Source organism: Lytechinus pictus, chromosome 19, assembly GCF_037042905.1.
Source record: "Lytechinus pictus isolate F3 Inbred chromosome 19, Lp3.0, whole genome shotgun sequence".
NCBI classification, from domain to species: domain Eukaryota; kingdom Metazoa; phylum Echinodermata; class Echinoidea; order Temnopleuroida; family Toxopneustidae; genus Lytechinus; species Lytechinus pictus.
In genome coordinates this window covers 12,509,296-12,530,065 of record NC_087263.1, presented here as the reverse complement: position 1 = coordinate 12,530,065, position 20,770 = coordinate 12,509,296, and the positions used below count along the sequence as shown (strand labels likewise).

Here is a 20,770-nt window from a genome sequence, read left to right as displayed (position 1 = left end):
CATGTTTATGTCTCCATACACTTCCACATAACTTGAGAATTAGTTTGCAATATGTATAAGAACATAAACCTTGTTAATATTCCAAATTTTTTCCAATTTCCTTTAGATAATTACTGGCCCCTTCAACCTGTGATGCCTTGGAAATCTCAATTTTTTCTTAAATACCTATAATATCATTGTATGGATTTAGAATAGAGTATAATGAAATTTTTAATTTAAATTCTATCCTAGTTTTCAAACAAATGTGACTAATGCATCACAATTTACTCTCAAAACTATATCATTATTTTTTTATTAATACACAAACACAATCTGGCAGATGAATATAACATCTAAAATACATTGAGTGCCATTGCTCATGGAAATGGAAAGTCAAAAAGCATGCAAAATACATATGAAAACGTGTTAAAGTAAAAAAAAAAAGAATATATTGAACTGTCAATATAAACGGAAACAAATATTCTTAATGATAAATATATTCTTCCCTTCTAGTATATCCCTTGAAAAATGTGGCTTGATTTTCCTTATTTACTGAAATATCCTAAGTGGCTAAGAGTGGAATTGCATCTATTCTACTTGCTTATTTGTTTCTTAATTTATCATGCAAATAGATAAACACAATGGTCCGTATTCTGAAGTCAGGTTTAACTTAAACTCGGGTTTAAAGTTGTGGTTTAAGTATGGAAAGCCAATTGTTACATAAATCACTAACGGTAGAGATATCATATTTCAGCTCATTTTGGCTCTTAAATCATTCATAATTGTCTAGGAAGTATAAATAGATGATTGTCTTCACCTTCAATGAATCAGGAAAGAGCACAGCAAACATAAGAAACATACAACTTAATAAAATTTTTGAGACTTTTGGCTTCCCATAATTTTAGCACAGAGTTAGACCATGGTCTAAGTTAAACCTGACTTCAGAATATGGGCCAATGACAAATCAACAGTATACTCCAAAATATAATACTTGGTCCAGACAATGTATTTCAGAATGATCCAGCTATTCTGTACTAAACATCTACGATATTAAAACAGGGGAACATTTCACAAAGAGCCAAGTCAGTGATTTTTACTGACTAATCTGCTCTAAACAAATAAGATAGACGCATCTGCAGTAGCTTATAACAATAGCCAGTGAAAATCACTGATTGATGGTTTAATAAAATGCTCCCCTACAATGGAATAAGATACAGTTTAATGGAAACATGGTGCAACCTGTCTTCAATATGTAAATGCTTTGACAAAAAAAAAATCTGATTTTGTAATTAAAAAAAATCTGCTTTTGTAAGAAGTTTTTACTTTGTGCATTGTCTTTACAATGCTCAGAGTACTTCATGCACAGGAAGATATCCACAAATATTCAACAAACCAATATAGCAGAGCAATTTAATACCATACAAAAACAATTTGAAGTTTCACAGATGCATGCAAGAGCAATTAGTAGTTATTTTAAAACAAATAGAAATTTGGAGTAGAAAAAATTCAATAGTGATCACAATAATTGTTCAGCTGTCAGGCAACAAAACTATGACATTTTTATATTTATTGGTCAGTGCTGTTGTTTACTTCATATATGTTAATGTTTATACCAAATACTTTTTTTTTAAGTTTGCAATAAATGAATATGATGATGCTCAATTTCAAATAAAATATAATGTTGTGGAATCTCTGAAGCACATAGTTCAATAAGGTGAAGGCCTTCTCATATTCAATTTCAATTTCAAATTAGAATGTTTTTAAATCTCTAAAGCAGATATTTCAACAAGATAAATGCCTTCTCGAATTCAATTTTCAAGTGCCATTACATTACGTTTTTGGGGTACCCAAAGGGTCTTATCTGGGTCCACTTCTATTTTCCTATCATGCATAAATGACCTGCAACATGTACGGGCAGAATCCAACACTTTTATCAATCATAGGAGCAAAAATGTTTTGAAGCTGTGAAGCTGAACATGTCTTATTGGGTGTTTTCATACATATCCAATCACAAAAAATACCAGCAAACTCAAATAACAGCCTAAAATTACCCAATAATTTATTTTGTGCATTTGCACACTCCAGAACAATACCAACTTCCTTTAATTGTAAGCCAGCAACAGGACTCTTTAATTCCTATACAAAAGATGCATATTCTTGCCTACATCAAGTTCTATCAATTTGCTTTCACGATGCAGAAATCCCTGCAAAAGTTATTTTAGTCTATAAAAGTACCTTTAACTTGTTGATTTGCTTTCACAGTTGAAAAATTTCTATTTTTTCTGATCTGGGTATAATTCCCGATAAAAAAGACCTTGGTATTTTATGGGTTGATTTGGGGGTTGGTATGAAAGCACCTAGACAGAAAGATTAGTAGTACACCAATTAGTACCTTGGAGTCGGGATAGAGTGCGCACCATCCTCACTATCGTAACCAGTAAACTCATTGTTACTAGCACTAGCAAGAAGGCTTACATCTATGCCCTGTGTTATCTCCTCCACACTGTCACTTCATGGATGCAATGAAGGTAAGAAAAGAAGGAGGAAGGGGTGGAGAAAATGATTTAATAAATGGATTGAATGAAGGTTTAAAAAGAAGGAGAAAGGGTGGAGAAGATGATTTAACGAATGGATGAAATGAATGTAAGAAAAGAAGCGAGGCGTGGACAAGATGATTTAATGGATGGATGGAATGAATGTAAGAAAATGAGAAGTGAGGGTGGAAAAAATGACTCAATGATTGGATGGACACAATGAAGGATCAATTGAATGAAGGATGGATGGAATGGAGGACCAATAAGGGGTGGAGAGGATTGAATTACAGAATGCATGGAATGATGGTAAAAAAGAAACGTGGGGTGGAGAGAAAATCAATTAATGAAAGAAAATACAAGGATAGAATGATGGATGGATGGAATGAACGTGAGAACAAAGAGTAATGGGCGGAGAAGGTTATTCAATGTTTAGGAGAGGGAAGAAAAGGGGTAGGAGGCCAAACACAAGAGGAGAGAGGGTGAGAGAGGCAGTGAAAGAGAATACAATGTATATAGATAGGCAGGGTAAAAGGAGACACAATTCAGGAAGAAAATAACGGAATGGAAGGTCCAACACCACAATTGAGTCCAGGAAGACAGAAATATGAGAATTTCAGAGAGGAATATTTTATTTACAATTCAGATAATAAGATTTTATGAAGCAATTAGAGGAAAAGAATAGCCCAAAGCATGATTAGGATTGAAATGAATTGTGATAATTTCATGGAAAAGGTGAAAATCAAATGAAGGGGGGGGGGGAGAAACAGCAAACCAAAATGAAGTTAGATCAAAAAATAATATCAAAACAGGAGTAAATATCAATTAAATGACAAATTATTCATTCAATGAATCATTAGTAATAGAATGAAATTAATGTATGAGGATTAATTGAATATCTGAATGAATTTGAAATACATGAAATAAAATGGACCTCAACATGAAAATATGATTAATCTTGGTGATGCATTCATTTTCATTTATTCAATTATAAATTTTTGTTATTTCAAATAAGGATTACATTGCAAGGGATTGAGGGTTAGCAAGATATTACATTTCAGCAAATAAAATTGTACTGTATTCAACTATTAGCATTTAAACAGACCGACATAAAGACTGTTAGTAGTAGGACGTTTTATCCGAGAAAATCTGTCTTTTCTAACAGTTACCAGGGTAGAGATCAGAAACCTGGGGAGAGATTGAAAATGACTTGATATCGGAGAGCATTTAATCAACATTTGTCATCTGCCAAGTAGTGAGATCTGGCGACTTTGATTAATTCTGATAATTTAAGAAGCACAAGTGTCTGACTGATCCTATGGTAACTGTCAGATATCACAGAATTTGTAAGAAAGTATATTTTATAAGTCTTTTTTTCAAAACACTCCCCTGTGCTTCTCAACCAAACAATATCATCAAAGAGAGTGGTAAGATCTGACAATGTGTCATAAAATCAATGTTGGCAAAATGCTCTATAGGGTTGTCACAAAGAGCTAGTGATTGATCGCACAATCAACTTTCATTACATTTTACATCACAAAATGAATGCAGTGGATCATCAAAATTTTTGTACAATCCTTTCTTTGTGCCAAGAGAGCCAAATTAAACCTTAATCTTTAAGATTAATAAATGTATCACAGATGAGTTTTCACCTTCTCGATTGAAGCAGCGGACCTGTCTGAGGTACTTTGAGGTTTGCTCCGACGATCGTCGGTGAGGGCGTCCTATTCCCCGGGCCTTCTTGGACCAGCAGGTCTGGCATGGACCCGGACTTGCTCTCCGGAGATAGACTCGAAGGTTTTGTTCTCTCTGGGTCTAGGACGTAGAGGTCGTCAGATGAGATGTCCGTTATATAGTGTAGGTGCTCCTGAAGCCGGTCTATCCTGAAGAACCGATCAGCTGTCGTTGCTGGAGTGAAAAGAAAACCATTAAAAATTTATTTGATTTCATTTATTATTTTCTCCTGCATTCATATCATTTGTAAAACACATTTTTCATAACATAAAAAACATAATATATTGCTTACCATACAGATCAAATTCAGAATAGAGAACATTTCAGTTCAGAATAATTCAGAACAAAATAACTGCAGCCAGGCAAGGTTGCTCAGTGGTAGAATGTCTCCTTCATGAATGGGAAGGTAATGGGTTCAATCCCCTACAAGTCATACTTAATAAATTTTGAAAATAGAACCTTCTGCCTTCCACATTCAAAGATCAATTAATGTACAAGGCCTTGTTGAAGCTGTATACCATGGTTTATTTCCTATTCGTCAAATTTAAAACTCATCTTTTATCATTTGGTCTACCATCAATCCGTCCATTATCCACATGGTCTAATTGCCATTTCGTCCACTCACCATTTCATCTAATAACCAGTTGTCCAATAGCCATTTAGTCCATATACCATTTGGTCTAATTGGACTAAGTGTTATGAATGAAAATAAAATGGATATTAGACCTACTGGTTATGAGACGAAATGGTGATTAGACTAAGTGATGATTGGACCAGATGGTTATTGGAACAAATGGCTGTTAGACAAAATGTAGATGGACGGAATGGCATTAGTCTAAATGAAAGTAGACCATGTGATGAGTGGACGAGATGGCAGTAGACGAATTGGCAATTTACTGTATACCTCCATTGGTTAAAGGGGGAGCAAGCATAGGTCTCTCATTAACTGCAGCTATGAATAACTAGTCTTACAAATGTACATTTTCAGATAAATATTAAAAGTACAGAGAATGAATTAGCCTACAGTTTAATTTGCATAGACAAACTAAAGTTGTTTTGAGGGGGAGAGTACTTGTTTGGCTACTTGGTAAAGTAATTAATGCAGTGTGAATATACTGAGTAGTGGATCTGTGAGTTATCATTCAAGTGGGCCTGTATTAGGAGACTACAGTGCTCAGAATATTACATTTTGGAGTAGGAATCTGGTCAGAATTGACTGGTTGAGGACTTGTGGAGGTGCTATTAAGGTTGCTGGATCGTATTTGCTTTAATGTCCAAAGGACACAATGTAACTCGATAAGCTAGTACTCAAAAGAAAAGACAAAGAGCAAGATCTGTCTTACTTCAGGGTTCCCACAGAAATTTGAAACAGAATTCCATGACTTTTCCATGACTATATTGCTGCTTTCCATGACTTCCTTTCTGGCACGGTTTCCAAAATCTGACATGTTATGATGGCCTCCACCTCCCCTCACAGCCATTCGTTCCACCCACTATCTTACTCATGACATGTACATCTATTTTCATTAGTATAGGGGCCGTTTCTGACCAGGGTACCATTTTCGTTTCACCAACACCCAAAATTTAAAATTATCTTGAAAACAATTCATGACTTTTCCATGACTTGTCACAAATTTTCTAAATTCCCTGACTTTTCCCAGACCACAAATTTTTGCAGGATTTTCCATAACTTTGGGAACCATGTTACTTACAATCTAGGAAACACCATGTAGGTGAAAGGCTTGATGCTGAGCCGTTGGCACTGGAATCCTGAAGTATGTACACCTCAAGAAGTCTGTCAATGTGAGCTCGGATCTGTTGCAGGTTGCTATCTGAGTCGACTACGATGATACCCAATGGCACAGCTGCAACGAAAAATATGCATCAAGAAATAATTATTATTATTATAATAATTATTATATTCTCTGTTTAAATAATAATAATTACAATAGCTGGATTTATAAAACGCTTTTTGCCTGAGGATATAAACCCCGGCTTTGGCTCGAGCTACCATCACTGGCGCTCAGTGCATGCAAGGAATTAATTCTGTGGGGTACCCATTCACCTCACCTGGGTCAAGTGCAGCACAGTGTGGATAAATTTCTTGCAGAAGGAAAACACGCCATGGCTAGGATTCGAACCCACGACCCTCTGTTTGAAAGCGGCGAGTCAGAACCACTAGACCAAGACGAGCCCATATTTAAAAATCGATATCTCAAATTCTTGAAAGACCATGGCAATATCTATCTAATACATGTCATTTTTTTTTCAAAATTTGTTACTTGTACTGCACTCATATAATGCATCTAAATGTACATTGTTTTCAATTAATAAATAAATATGATATGTAATTTCCTTACTTTGGATAGCATACAGAGAGACTTTAGTCTTTGTAAATCAGTCTTTGATATTACTAAAAGCCAGATGTAAGCTCCTTCTTAAGACTTTTAGATTTTCCTGTTGTTTTCTGTAACTTTGGTGTGTGTTACTGATTGTATCATGGGTCTCTTATCATCTAGTTCATAACTGTACGTGTCGGGCAAAGAGTGTTAAAACAGAATTAATGTAACATACACGAGCACTCTGCAAAGTGGATTTGGTTCTACGCACGTTAAACTATTATCATTAACTCTTTACCCACTTTGTTCGACTAGAGTCACATCCAGTGGACTGCCAAGTTCAACTCAAGTCAAAATCTATTCACATTACACACAAAGTGCATTAAGTCTATTGTTAATACACACATACACAATAGTGATGTGTGCATCGCATTGTACTTTGTACACACAAAGCTTTTCTTTACAATCAATCAATGAATAGCTATTATGAGCTGAATTAGCATAGTCCATGCAAAACCCCTCATAGGGTTGCACCTTGAAATTAATGTGGCGCAGGATTGATCCTGTACGTGTCGGGCAAAGAGTTAAAACAGAATTAATGTAACATACACGTAATAGAGAATAAAAGAAATATACACTTACAAGCTTTCTTTAACTTCTCTTTGTCATAGTTTAGTCTTTCGTAGTCATGCATACTTATTCTACTAACTTGTATCCTCAATCTATCGTTGGATAGGGGAGCACTGCAAAAAACAAATAAATTGATTATCAGAAATAACGGAAGAGGTCTCAAGGTCCTGTTGAGTGTTTCATAAAGCTGTCCAGAAGTTACAAGCAACTTTATGAAAAACTGGTGATCCTTTTGTTGTCGTAAATGATGTGCACCAAATTTCCATAGGTGTTGATTTTAAATAGTTCCTAAGAAAGAGTCATCAGTCATTTATGAAGTAAATCGTAACTAACGAACATCTTTATGAAACACCCAACTGGTTCATTTGAGAAACGCAGGTTTGCTATATGAAAAAAAAAAAATATTGTCCCCCTAAAAAAAATTATACATATAAATGAGAGCCTTTATTGCAACCGATTCAAATCATTTACCTCTTGATGTATAAGAAAGTTTGCCATGAGTTGGTCTGAGAAAGCCCATTTAAAATAGAGTTAAAGTCAGATTGGTGATGGCTATCATGGGGGATAAATTAGCATTTGCTGACCCTAGACTTTGTGAAAAGCATTGGAAATGCCTATAATACATGTATACACATTAGAAAAATCAGAGTACCAGAGAGAAAATATTTGGTCAATCCTGCTTAGCCTTGGCCAACTGTGAGGCTAGAGAAAGCAGGATACTTTACCTTTTCAATCAATTCAAGGTTGATTAAAAATTATGGGTCGCAGCCAAATGGCTGAAAGTACAAAAAATTAATATACTCATCTCATATTTCAAACATTAAAAAACAGCAAAATTTGTAAATACTGAGATAAGAAAAATGTACATGTATGTAGTTAATGTCAGGCAAGACTACTAAGGCAATGAAAATGAATATACTCAAGATAATGACTAAGTGGAAATAAGAACAATAAAAGCAACATAAGGCTTTTGCCTGTGGCATTCCATAACACCTGCTCGTCACAACTATCGTTCTACTCTGAGTGATCTATTTATCAAAATGGTGTCCAATACCCAATGAAAACAGATAATAACGCCCCTTTAATCTCACTCTGCATTAATGGGCACAGATCCTCTTCTCTTTGGCTTTAGCAGCATGTTGGCTTGGTTACGCAGCATGATGTGGATGATAGAGGGCGGCAGACGGCACGGTTCGCCATCCACCTGGATGGGTATCGTCGTCGTGGTGATGACCTTGGCCTCTCGGCATTGGCAGATCCGTTCACCGTGACCCCCAACATATAACGCAGCCTGGGTAATGAGAGACGCAAATGAATATTTCATACTACAAACCAGACAAAAGAAACCAAATCCGGTAACTCAACAGACATCCTCTTTTCAGATTCTGTGCAAGATCGTAGTTTCTTGATATCAGGCTGAACAAAAGCAGTGAAAATTGCTGCATAACATAGCTACATGTACACATTTAGGCTCGGTTTTCTTGTTCATATGCAAATTTGCAATGCCATCAAATTATAATGCTTGGGAATTTCATGAAGCAAAGTTGATAAAGGAGAAAAATCAGAGCCAGACATACAAACGATTGGTTATTTAATGTCATCACCCTATTTCAAACCCCAGTTCGTGGAGTGAAAAACAAAATTTAGAAAAATTGGGGTAGGACTGAGAAAAAAGGTTGGATATTTTATGTTATTGCCCAATTTCAAACCCCAGTTCATGTGGAGGGAAGAAAATTGGGGTTTTTGACTAAGAAAACAGGTTGGTTATTTTATATAAATGCCATGGTCCTGGGAAGCGGACCAAAATAAGCTTCAATTTTTAGTAAAACCTTTTTTTTCCGCTTGTGAAATTTACACCAGCACCCCTAGTAAAAAAATGTGTTCCCAGGGCCCTGATAAATACCCAACTTGGAACTTCAGTTGTAAGGAGATACTTACGATTTGTGATGGCGTGAATCCGATGATTTCTAAGAAGCCGTCGTCGTGTCTCTGTTGCTCAAACTGAAGGGAGCTTGGATTTCCCCATGGAGTGGTGCCAGCACCATATCTGATGAAAACAATTAGAAATAAATCCATACATGAAAAGGCTATCTCGGAAGTGGAACCAAACTTCATAGACTTCTAACACACATGGAATCTCATGTAATGGTTCCACAGCATTTGCTCCAGCGAAAATTGCTCCTATGAAAAATCTACATGTTAATTCAAACAATAAAATCTCACCTCCAAAACTAAATAAACCCTAACCCTAATCTTGACATTAGTCTGAACGAAAAACTTAATTACAGTCCTAAAACATAACGCAGTTAGCATCATGCAATGGGTGGAGGCATAAAATCAGGAGTTTCTGATGGACCAGGGCCCCGTCGTAAAAAGAGTTGAGATTGATCTGATCAACCTCAACTATGAAAAGCCAGTTACGCCAACATTTAAAATGCATGTTTGCTCAAAATATTTTCAGATTATGAGGCATTGTCATACATTTATTGTTTTCTTGACAGTCCAGTGTGCTCCTCTTTGTGTACAACTAATATTGTACAAATTCCCTGTAGGAAAAAGTTATGACATTGTCGGCTTTCCATAATTGAGGTTGATCAAATAAATTAAAACTCTACGTAAGACGGGGCCCAGGCCTGATGTGAGCCTAGACTTACTTAGGGATATTAAGAAATAGTAAGCAGATTGAGTTCCTGTGTATAAACATAAATAGAAATGTATAGCTTGTTGCTAATTTTACGAGCAAACATAGATTATTATTCTTGGTTTTAACTTGACTAATATTTTCTTAAAGCAGTTCCTGGACTTACTTGGGGATATTAAGAAATAGTAAGCAGTGTAGTTTGAGTTCCTGGATCCTGCTAGTAAAGTCTACCCCATCACATTCCAGTGTGATCTTCTTGGTTAAATCTTTGGATGCTCTCTTCAGAAGGTCTGTTCCTCCTGCCCGAGCATAGTACATCTTGTTTCGGAATCTACTGTTGAACTTCTCAGGATTTGCCTCTGTCAGGAACAACAAGATGAAGGCGATAAATTTTAAGTCTGTCAAGTAAACAAGTTGCTAAAACCAAAAGTTATTATCTTCTCGCTGTTTGTGTACAAAGTCCTAGATGGGAAAAAGGTATAAATCTCAAGCTTTAATAGAAGTATGAGCTACATGTAATATCTGTTGTGATGACCTTCAGCATACTCTGTCTCTTGCCAGATTTCTCTCTTTCACAATGTTGTAGTTGCTTAACTCATACCGGAACTATTCCTCCAACATTAAGGATTTCTGTCAGTTTCATATTTTTCTTTATTTACCTCTTGATTCATGGAATTCTAACGCCGTCCTCGCATCGGCCCCTAAGCTGAAGTAGTTGTTGAAAACATCCAACGGCTTGGTGTCGATGTCTCGCTCTTCTTTCGTCAGAGCTACATCTGGGTTAGGTTCTGTGATAAGATTCCACCTATAGAATATTGAAAACATGAGGGCATTGGATCGAATTCGGTGTTGATGATGGTGTCGGTAATGTTGGTATTAAATATTGTTTGGTTTTGATGTTGTTTGTGTTGGTGATGGACAGGTGCTTGATGGTTTTTCAGTGATGGTGTTTGTCCTTTTGTGTTGGTGATAGCGTTTGGCATTCATGATGGTGTTTCGGGTTGAAATGACCGACTCCCTTTCCTTGCTCCAATGGCTAATATGAGTTTACAAAAATGGTCCAAACTCTCTATTGCTGATAGCTCAGCACACAGATCCTTTCAAAGCAAATTTTACTCCCCCACCCCAGCAATCTTGCCCCCTGATATGCCGCTGATAAAAGAAAGAGGTTTTGACTTGCCTGTCAAGTTGAACCACTGGCCCTTCTTCAACCTGTTGTAAAATCTTAGAGATGGGCTCATCCGTGTAACCCTGGGAATGAAAATGATGGAGAATAAAGAGTTATTCAGAAAAGAAATTTATAAAAAATATTACTACTCACAAGGTAAATTAGAAACATGAATTAAATCGGGAGAAAACAAGCAACAAAAAAGTAGTTGGATTGTATATTGCATTGATTCATAATTCATGTTTCCATCATTGTCAAAGCCTAGTTGTCGCAGCTATATCGGTACTCTTACAGTTAATCTGAACCTCAAATAAAAAATACATATTATTCACATTTGCAGAAAACAAGCAAAAATGCAATTTGTTCCCGAATGGGATCGTGGACCAGTCGTACTGTGTTTGGTGGCCTTTATTATCATGATTACTCTCATTTCTGTAATGCCTCAGGCAACCACTTTCAAGAGTCGAGAGGCAAGAGAGGAGAGGAAGATAAAAGGAAAAACCTACCCTTCCCCAGTTGATTGTCCTGGCCAGGTCATTGCCTGTGCCAAGAGGTAGTACTGCTACAGGAGGCATTGGCTTGAATTTCAGTTTATCAATCTCGGAAAGGATCCAGCCTACGGTCCCGTCTCCTCCGCAGGCTAAGATCCTAAGGTTTGGTACTTTCTTGAAGATCTCAAGGCTGGAGGATATAAAGGGAGAGGGGTGGATTTTTATTTACATGTATTCCTTGGTTTTGTTGTCATTATATTTATCACCATCATCATCATCTCCATCATTATCATTAATGATCAGTATCAGTATTATTTATATCAATAATCATCACTATCATGAATGTCATTATCAGCATCATTGTACTTACACTTTTATTATCACAATCATCATCATCATGAACATTATAATCACTAAAATCATCATCATTATCAACATTTCACATCACTTTCATAATTATTGTCGTCATCATAATCATCTGCCATTACCTTCATCATTACATTACAATTATTATCAACATTATAGTCATCACTTTCATCGTCACCACCACCACCTCCATCATCATCACCAGCACCACCACCCCCACCATCTTCATCACCTCCACCACCATCATCACCACCACTACCATCATCATCACCACCCCCACCATCATCACCACCTCCACCACCACCACCACCACCACCATCACCACCAACACCACCACACCACTATCAAACTTACCCTTCTCTTGGCCCTCCTTGTGAGAGATCAAAGACTTGCCGTGGGTTCATTAACCACTGGAATTTTGTCATCAACTTTCCTCCCTAGTGAAGGAAAATATGAAATATATTGGAAAACAATTTAATATGCTTAAAGCGGGGTAGACTACATCAGTGGTGGATGTAGCAAGGTTAGATGCAATACAGTACCATTACACAGGCCATATTGTCTGTGCTCAATGGTAGCAACCTCTACAGTATTTTGTCTAATCTGTCTAGATCTGCCATAAAGGTATATATATTTTTTTAAATCTAAAAGTAAAGTTATGTTGTTGCAGTAAACACAGATTTCATGGGGAAAGTTTGTGAAATCAAGGTTGATTCCAATCATATCATGGTAGATTTAGATCTGATTTGCTTACATAAACACAACTCTGTGGAATTATAAAATCTAAGTTGAAAGTGACCACCCAGGAGATCACCAACATAGATAAGCATAGGTGGGTCAATGTAATATCATTGCTTGGGTAAAAGAAACCCAAGCACTTGGTTGGGGGACCGAGCTTGTTTTGTCAAATTCCCAGCAATGGCACATTTTCTACCGGCGCATATTTTCAATTAATACATTCATGCCTCTTCAATTCTTCGTCGATAATCACCATGGTGATGAAATAGAAAATGTAAGTCCTGGGCCCCGTTGTACAAAGAGTTACGATTGATATGATCAATCGTAACTCTATGGAAATCCATCAGTGTCATAATTTCTTTTACAGGAAATTTGCAAAATGTCCTTTGTAATCAAAGGAGAACACCCCAAATTGTCAAGAAGTCAATTAATTTATGGATATGCATTCATATCTAGATTTTTTTTTGAACAAACATGCATTTCATATGTTGACTTTGCTGGCTTTCCATAGTTGCAATTGATCGGATCAATCGTAACTCTTTGTACAACGGGACCCTGGGCCCAATCTTACAAAGAGTTACGATTGATCCAATCAACCACTATGGGAAACCAGCAACGTCAACATTAAAATGCATGTTTGTTCAAAAACTTTCTAGATATGATGTTAAGTCATACATGTACATTCATCGTTTTCTTCAGTGTCCTTCTGTTCGTTTACAAAGGACATTGTGCAAATTCCCTGCAAAAAATTATGACATTGATGGATTTCCATGTAGTTCAGGTTAATTGGATCAATCTTAACTCTTTGTAAGACGGGTCTCAGATATCTGTCTCACCTGATTGCCGCCACTCTTTGGGTTGATGAAGACAAGCACCGGTTTCATCAGGGGAGATGGAATGGGTTTGATGATGAACGGCCTTTGATTCTTGCCTTCTTCTTTCTTCGATATCGACTTCCTCTTGATCGACGGTTTCTTCTTTTTTCTCTGTGAACTCTTGAAAGACCCCTACAAAGAGAGAAGAGAAGTGACGTCAATCCTAGGCACATTTATGGTGTTAAAACTGACGGAAGGACAATCTTTCCAATCTAACCCAGGGGCAAGTTACGTTTTTCTTATTAGTGCATACCTTTGAAATTTTTGCAAACTGGTGGAATAATGAAATATAGAAAAGCAGACACCAAAACCTGTGAAAAATTACCTGTCATGGCTTAAATTTCCTCATACAAGCCCATTATACTGATATTCTCAAATGATATCAAATTTCAAACCTATGAGTAGAACTATGGAAATAAAATTATGGGGCAGGGGAGCAGGGGTCATTTAGGGGACCAATCATGATTCTTAGTCGGACAGGGCCTTGATCTTAACCTGTATTCTCTTGTTTAGGTAATAATAATAATAATAGGCATTTACATAGCGCCATCTATCTAGAAATATTCTATTCCGTTTATTATTATTATTACCCCGGCTTTAGCTCGAGCTGCCTTTCAGCGCTCGGTGCATTCAAGGAATTAATCCTGCCGGGTACCCATTCACCTCACCTGGGTTGAGTGCAGCACAATGTAGATAAATTTCTTGCTGAAGGAAATTACGCCATGGCTGGCGTAATCTTATCATCCAGGTCAGAGGTATAAATATACATACCGCAATGCAACATACTTTGTGGTAGTAGCTGAATACTTTAGTAAGCATATAATCTGAGAGCCTAAAAGTCTAAGATATAACAAAAACATGAAAATGATATCGCTGCTTTCTGTAATTGCAAAATCAGGCATTTAGGGAATGACTTACAATTTATTCTTTTTCTCACCTGTATTCTCTGTTTAGGTAATCGTATAATCCACGTCGGAGGTATAATAATAGTCGCATGAATACCAAGGGTACAAGGTTCTTCAATCTGCTGCATCATAAAGCACGATACTTTATTGTGATACTATGGAGGATACAAAGAGAAAATAAGAAATTAATTTAATCTAGTGCCTCACCTCCTCTACATGAGATATTCGATTTTCTTCTAGAAATTTGACATCCAAATGATTGAACAAGGCATGAAATTTAAATCAATCAATAATTAGTTAGCATTGTTCATTCCTGACACATCAATAAATGTGATCAACAAGAAAATCTTAATATTTTTTAGTGTAGAATGTGTTACAGAAAACTGTTACCTGGAATTTCAATCATAATTACTTGTGTAGAGATTAATGATTGATGGCATTTCACTTTCATTACTATAAATATGTAAAATTATGTACAATTGTGTATAATTATGTATAATGTATGTTGTATTTTGTAATTTGTATTGATTTGTAAACTTGATCTTTTGATGTTTTTAAAGAGAAGTGAATAAAATTGAATTGAATTAATTGAAATTAAGGGATACTTTTATAAATCATCATACAAAACCTCACGTACATGTAGAGATTAGCAAGAAGGGTTTGAAATTTAATGTCAATATTACGTCCTGCAGAATAGATTGTTGGGATATTATGATTTTGTGCACAGAAAGGTTTTTGCTCATGAGCACTTCTGTTATCTCTCTTACACGTTATTTCTAAATGAGTGAATAAAGATTAATGCATGAGTTATCTGCAAAAATCATTTCCAACCAGAATCATTTTGTACTGTTCTTAATCTGCCATGCATATTTGATACATTGCATATTTGGTCTCAAATCAAAAGAAAACATTTTACTCCTCATACATGTACATGTAGGAGACAAATTTTAAATTAAAACATAACTGTAAAATAGGCCTCTCCAAATGTATTTGCCCTTTTGACATGCATTTGAGAAATAAATATGTGACATTAAGGAATCATGATCACTAAAAATCTCTAAAGTAGGCAACACTTATAAATAAGACCCTCTAAATACTTACTGCTACTTTGCACCATGAACAGCTAATGGCAATGATGTCTTTCTGCTGGAACAGCTTTTGTTGAAAACTCTTCCCACACTGCTTGCATTTACCCTCCTGCCTACTCCTATGAACCCAGTGATGCCGTACCACCTGGTTCTCCCGATAATTCCTGATCCCCGCGTCCCGAAACGTCGGTTTGCACTTGAAGTTTATCTGTGGACAGAAACAAAGGATGAGAAGTTGTCACAGAATTTTTTTTTCCAATCACAGCATCCCAAAACGTCACTTTGCATGTCGAAATTTATCCGTGGACAATTACAAAAGACAAAAAGTCCTCACAGAGTAACATATAATTATTTTTTCCTGATTCCCATATCTTGAAACAGTTTGTACTTGGCAGTTCATCTGTGGCCACTTATAAAAGACAAATATTTGAAACAGAATGTTACATGGTACCAGCATCCCAAAACATTGGTTTGCACATCTGTGGACAATTACAAAACACAAACAACTGACACACAGTGTTCCATTTTTCCCCCTGATTCCTCTCCCTTCTGCTTCTCTCTTCCCTGTTCTATAATGATGATGATGATGATAATAATAATAATAGTAATAATAATAATAAGCAGTACAGTGAAAATGAAAACAACCCAGAAACTCACCCTTTCGAGTTGTTGCATACATGCTGTGTGAACAACAATCTTACATGATGAACATTTTCTCCTCGGCCCCGTTTTCTGCAGAATAAAAAAAAAAAACATGATCCAACTGTTAATTTTCTTATGAAATGCAATAAACACAATTTCCTTTAAAAAATAAAATGGATTTCTTAACACCCTGTACATCATTTTCTGCAGCAAGAAATATTGAATCTCTTGAAAAAAAAGGCACTTTATATTTACATACATGTATGATCCTGTAGGACCTTAATGCTGGCCTATACATACCCTGAATTTTTTAATACAGTGTAATATTTGTATTTTCCAACAGCCTTACATGTATATTTTAAAATTCAAAGAGAAACCTGCACTTTTTTATGTGTTTTATATGTTAAGTTCATGTATGTATAATTTGTATTATTATTATCACTGTTATTATTGTTATTGTTGTTGTTGCTATTATTGTCATTACTATAATGTTCATCATCATCACTACCACCATTACCACCACCATCATCATCATCACCATCATCATCACCATCATCACCATCATCATCATCATCATCATCACCACCACCACCACCACCACCATCATCATCATCATCACCACCACCATCCACCATCTCAACCGGTTTTATTATCATGACTATAATGATGATGATGATCATCACCACCACCACCACCACCACCACCACCACCATCATCATCACCACCACCATCACCATCACCTCCACCACCCCAACAGATTTTATAATCATCACTGTAATGATCATCACCACTACCACCATCATCATCATCATCAAAGTTTCACAAAATGTTATATTCACATCCTGGTCAGTATGCAAATGAGGGGATATCACCCACTCACTATTTCTTTAATATTTTATCATATGACACGTAACATTTTAATAGTTTTATTGGAAGAAAGTTTCATTCTTTCCTGAACAATTGAATTACCATTTTTTTTAAATGTTATGGCTCAGTCAATTGGTCCTTATCGTTATTTCCAACAATAAAAAAGAAAAAAAGGAATAGTGAGGGACATCATCAACTCTCCCATATGAATATCACTGAATTGTACAACTTTTTTGTGAAAAATAAGCAAAAGTTTAGATTTCATATCTTGCTTATTTTACATCCGATTTCGATGAAATTTCCAGCATTATGCTAGTTTGATTTTTCTCTATTGATTCAAATCAACATTTTTCAAGAGTGAACTTGACCTTCAAGTTACATTTGAGAAAATTACGGTAGTCAAATTAAACAAGCCGAATGGTGAGAATGTCAGTCAAAAAATTAAGAAAAACAGGTGGCCTTCATATTCCAATGAAATATACGATTATCTCATAATTGTATGATATCTTACATTCATGTAAGTACATGTCAAATTGTTTGTTGTTTATTTCATGTGTAATCTACTATAAAGGAATGCCACTTCCTCTAAGCTGCAAGTGACAAGAATATCTAGGGTGCTTGTTAATTCTATTATTATGTAACATTGATTTGGAAAGTAATATAGCTCTCTCTTGGCCAACAATGTTTTCAATGTACAAAGGAGAGAGATGTACTGTGAAATCGATTTTCTTTTTGTTTTCATACCAGCCAACTTGTTCCAGGGTTTTATTCTCCTTGCATAGTGAATAAACTATTTATCATTCCTTGAATCTTTAATACTTTGACTTTCAAATACACTTCAATTTATTTTGTCCCAATTGGCTTTCCATAGTTAGACTACAACTTCTGACCAGAGTTTACATTAAACCCAAGTTCAGTATACGGGCCAAAATTATTGTGGAAGAAAAAAAATGGACAATGGAAAAATGATAAAATTCATCAAATTGAGCAATAATTTTCATAGTACAAAATGACAATCCATAGTTAAACCACAACTTTAACCAGGTTAACTAACTGGGTTAACTAACACTAAACTGAAGTTCAGAATACTGACTAAAATGATTGTGGATGAGAATAAAATGGACAATGTAAAATGATCAAATTCATCAATATCAGTAACTTTGAAATACATATGTCAATGGGACAGATTCACAGATGCAAGCATTGGCCAATGAGTTTGATTCAACACCTGAAAGTGAATTGACTCGAGAGATTGAAAAAAAAAAACATAAAAAACAGAGAAAATAATAGAAACCTCTTTTAAGCATGCATTCCAGTGTCTTGTTATGTGCAAAAAAGTGTGAGGGAAGAACAGGAAATGAATAACAAATAATATTATTATGGATTCAGGTACAGTTTACAATGAATGAAATGAACAGAGTACATGCAAGTACGACAATGAAATACATCAACGTTTACTATGGCAGGCAAAAAGTATTTTTTTCATTTTTCGGGGGGGGGGGATACTTTTCACAACTTGCTTCACAACTAAATCTTCAACATTGAATACGCTTTAAAATTGCAATGAATGGGAATTTTTCAGAGCCCCTTTTTCAGTTTACAGGGGTCTTTTGAGCACTTCAGGGGCAATTTTTAATTTTTTTTCAAAGGCTAATTTTCACAACTTACTCCCTAAATCTGCATCATTGGATAAGCTCTAAAACTGCAATGAATGGGAATTTCCAGGGCTTGTTTTTATTTAAAACTTTCCATGGCTCTTTTTGAGCATTTTTGGGGCTAAATCATGCCCCCCTCGAATATTCGTCCAATAGGCTTAATGTACATAGTTGTGTATGGTACAAAAGCAGTGAAACAAGGATGACAAGTGCAAATTATCAAATACAGAGTGTCCCTTAAAAACAAGGAAACCTGATTAAGTGTAGCTAAAGAATATCAAAATCGTCAAATATGTTTTCGTGACAATTTAACAAAAATTTTAAGAGTGAAATCTCGATTTGAGACCAAATACTTATAGAAGTGATGACACGCATGGCGATTTACAAACAATTAAAACTGAGGAATGTCAGTCTAAACAAATTTGTGCAGAAACTCAGCTGTGAATTTGAGACCACTCTCATAAAATAGGCATTAGTTGAAAGGAAACAAATGATATGTGAATTATATATCCACTTTCAGGCAATGTTGAACAAATATTTCCTAGTTTTCCGTCAATTTTTTATTTAATTTAACTTTGAAACTCCTCTTGCTCATCCATGCATTAGCTATTCATATCATATAAGGTATCGAAATAAATAAGAAATATGAATTTTATGACGTAATCAAAATTGTTTGCCCATGTTGTGAAAAACAACTCTGGGAATCCTGGTTTCCTTTTTCCATGGGACACACTGTACTATGTTCTACAAGTGGTTAGGGCGGCGTGGAGAACACAATGGTGGGGGAATGGATGGGGTGGTGTGGGGGTGGGGAGGAATGAAGGGGCGGGGGAGGGGGTCATGGGTTATAAATATTAAGGTGATGGGGGCGGGAGTGGGTCTACCCATAGAGGTACCATGTCTCCTTTTGGACACCCCGTTGCAATGATTTCTCTTAATCCTAAATGTAGGCAATTGTTTATTTAATATGGTTTGAAAAAAAACAAATAGATCTAAAAGATAGATAGATAGCTAGCTAGCTAGATAGCTAGATAGACAGATAGATACCTAGATAGCTAGCTAGCTAGATAGAAAGCTAGTTAGATACATAGCTAGATAGACAGAAAGATAGCTAGATGGCTAGCTAGATAGATATATAGCTAGATAGATAGCCAGCTAGATAGATAGATACCTAGATAGCGAGCTAGATAGATAGCTAGACAGACAGATAAATAGCTAGATAGACAGATAGCTAGATAGACAGACAGATAGATAGCTAGCTAGATAGCCAACTAGATAGATAGCCAGCTAGATAGATAGCCAGCTAGATAGATAGCCAGCTAGATAGATATACATAGCAAGATAGATACCTAGATAGCTAGATAGATAGATAGCTAGATAGATAGACAGATAGATAGCTAGCTAGATAGATAGACAGATAGCTAGATAGATAGATAGCTGGATAGATAGCTAGATAGATAGACAGACAGATAGCTAGCTAGCTAGATAGATAGCAAGATAGATAGATACCTAGATAGCTAGCAAGATAGATAGCTAGCAAGATAGATAGCTAGATAGATAGTCAGCTAGATAGATAACTAGCTAGATAGATAGATAGATAGCCAGCTAGATAGATAGTTAGCTAGATAGATAGCCAGCTAGATAGATAGCTAGCTAGATAGATAGCTAGCTAGATAGAAAGCTAGCTAGATAGATAGCTAGCTAAATAGATAGCTAGGTAGATAGCTAGGTAGATAGCTAGATAGATAGCTAGCTAGATAGTTAGCTAGCTAGGTAGATAGACAGATAGATATATGTACAGTATATACATGTAGATAATTTGATAGAAAGATCAGATAGACAAATCAATATATAAATAATAAAATAGAACCATTGCCAGTGTAGTATGCGGTAGTATTTTTTAGTGAAAGCTGTGGACTTGACTAATCATTACATTCTGCAAATTGGCAACACAATGAAACTCAATCACTGTTTAAATGAAAATTGGCAATGTTTATTATATTCCTTCTATAATCATTATCTTTGACTCATGTTATCATTCTTTTTATTTTCAGACTAAACAAAAAAAATGTGTGAAAAAACATCAGCTATTGTCAATTTGAGGATTCAAACAGAATATTC

At 35.7% G+C, this 20,770-nt stretch overlaps 1 protein-coding gene across 1 annotated transcript in view; it reads right to left on the bottom strand.

The window, feature by feature from the left end:
- Window positions 1-20,770, bottom strand: part of LOC129283226 (diacylglycerol kinase zeta-like) — a 70,664-nt gene that overhangs the window by 11,271 nt on the left and 38,623 nt on the right. Inside the window, exons 5-19 of the mRNA XM_064114095.1 lie at window positions 16,143-16,217; window positions 15,499-15,693; window positions 14,430-14,552; window positions 13,454-13,624; window positions 12,234-12,316; window positions 11,529-11,703; window positions 11,035-11,105; window positions 10,514-10,659; window positions 10,021-10,213; window positions 9,152-9,260; window positions 8,305-8,504; window positions 7,226-7,326; window positions 5,957-6,109; window positions 4,163-4,418; window positions 2,372-2,488 (exon numbers count right to left, since the gene is read on the bottom strand). Coding sequence (XP_063970165.1) covers window positions 2,372-2,488; window positions 4,163-4,418; window positions 5,957-6,109; window positions 7,226-7,326; window positions 8,305-8,504; window positions 9,152-9,260; window positions 10,021-10,213; window positions 10,514-10,659; window positions 11,035-11,105; window positions 11,529-11,703; window positions 12,234-12,316; window positions 13,454-13,624; window positions 14,430-14,552; window positions 15,499-15,693; window positions 16,143-16,217 — 2,168 coding nt within the window. The remainder of the gene's footprint in view (window positions 1-2,371; window positions 2,489-4,162; window positions 4,419-5,956; window positions 6,110-7,225; window positions 7,327-8,304; window positions 8,505-9,151; window positions 9,261-10,020; window positions 10,214-10,513; window positions 10,660-11,034; window positions 11,106-11,528; window positions 11,704-12,233; window positions 12,317-13,453; window positions 13,625-14,429; window positions 14,553-15,498; window positions 15,694-16,142; window positions 16,218-20,770) is intronic.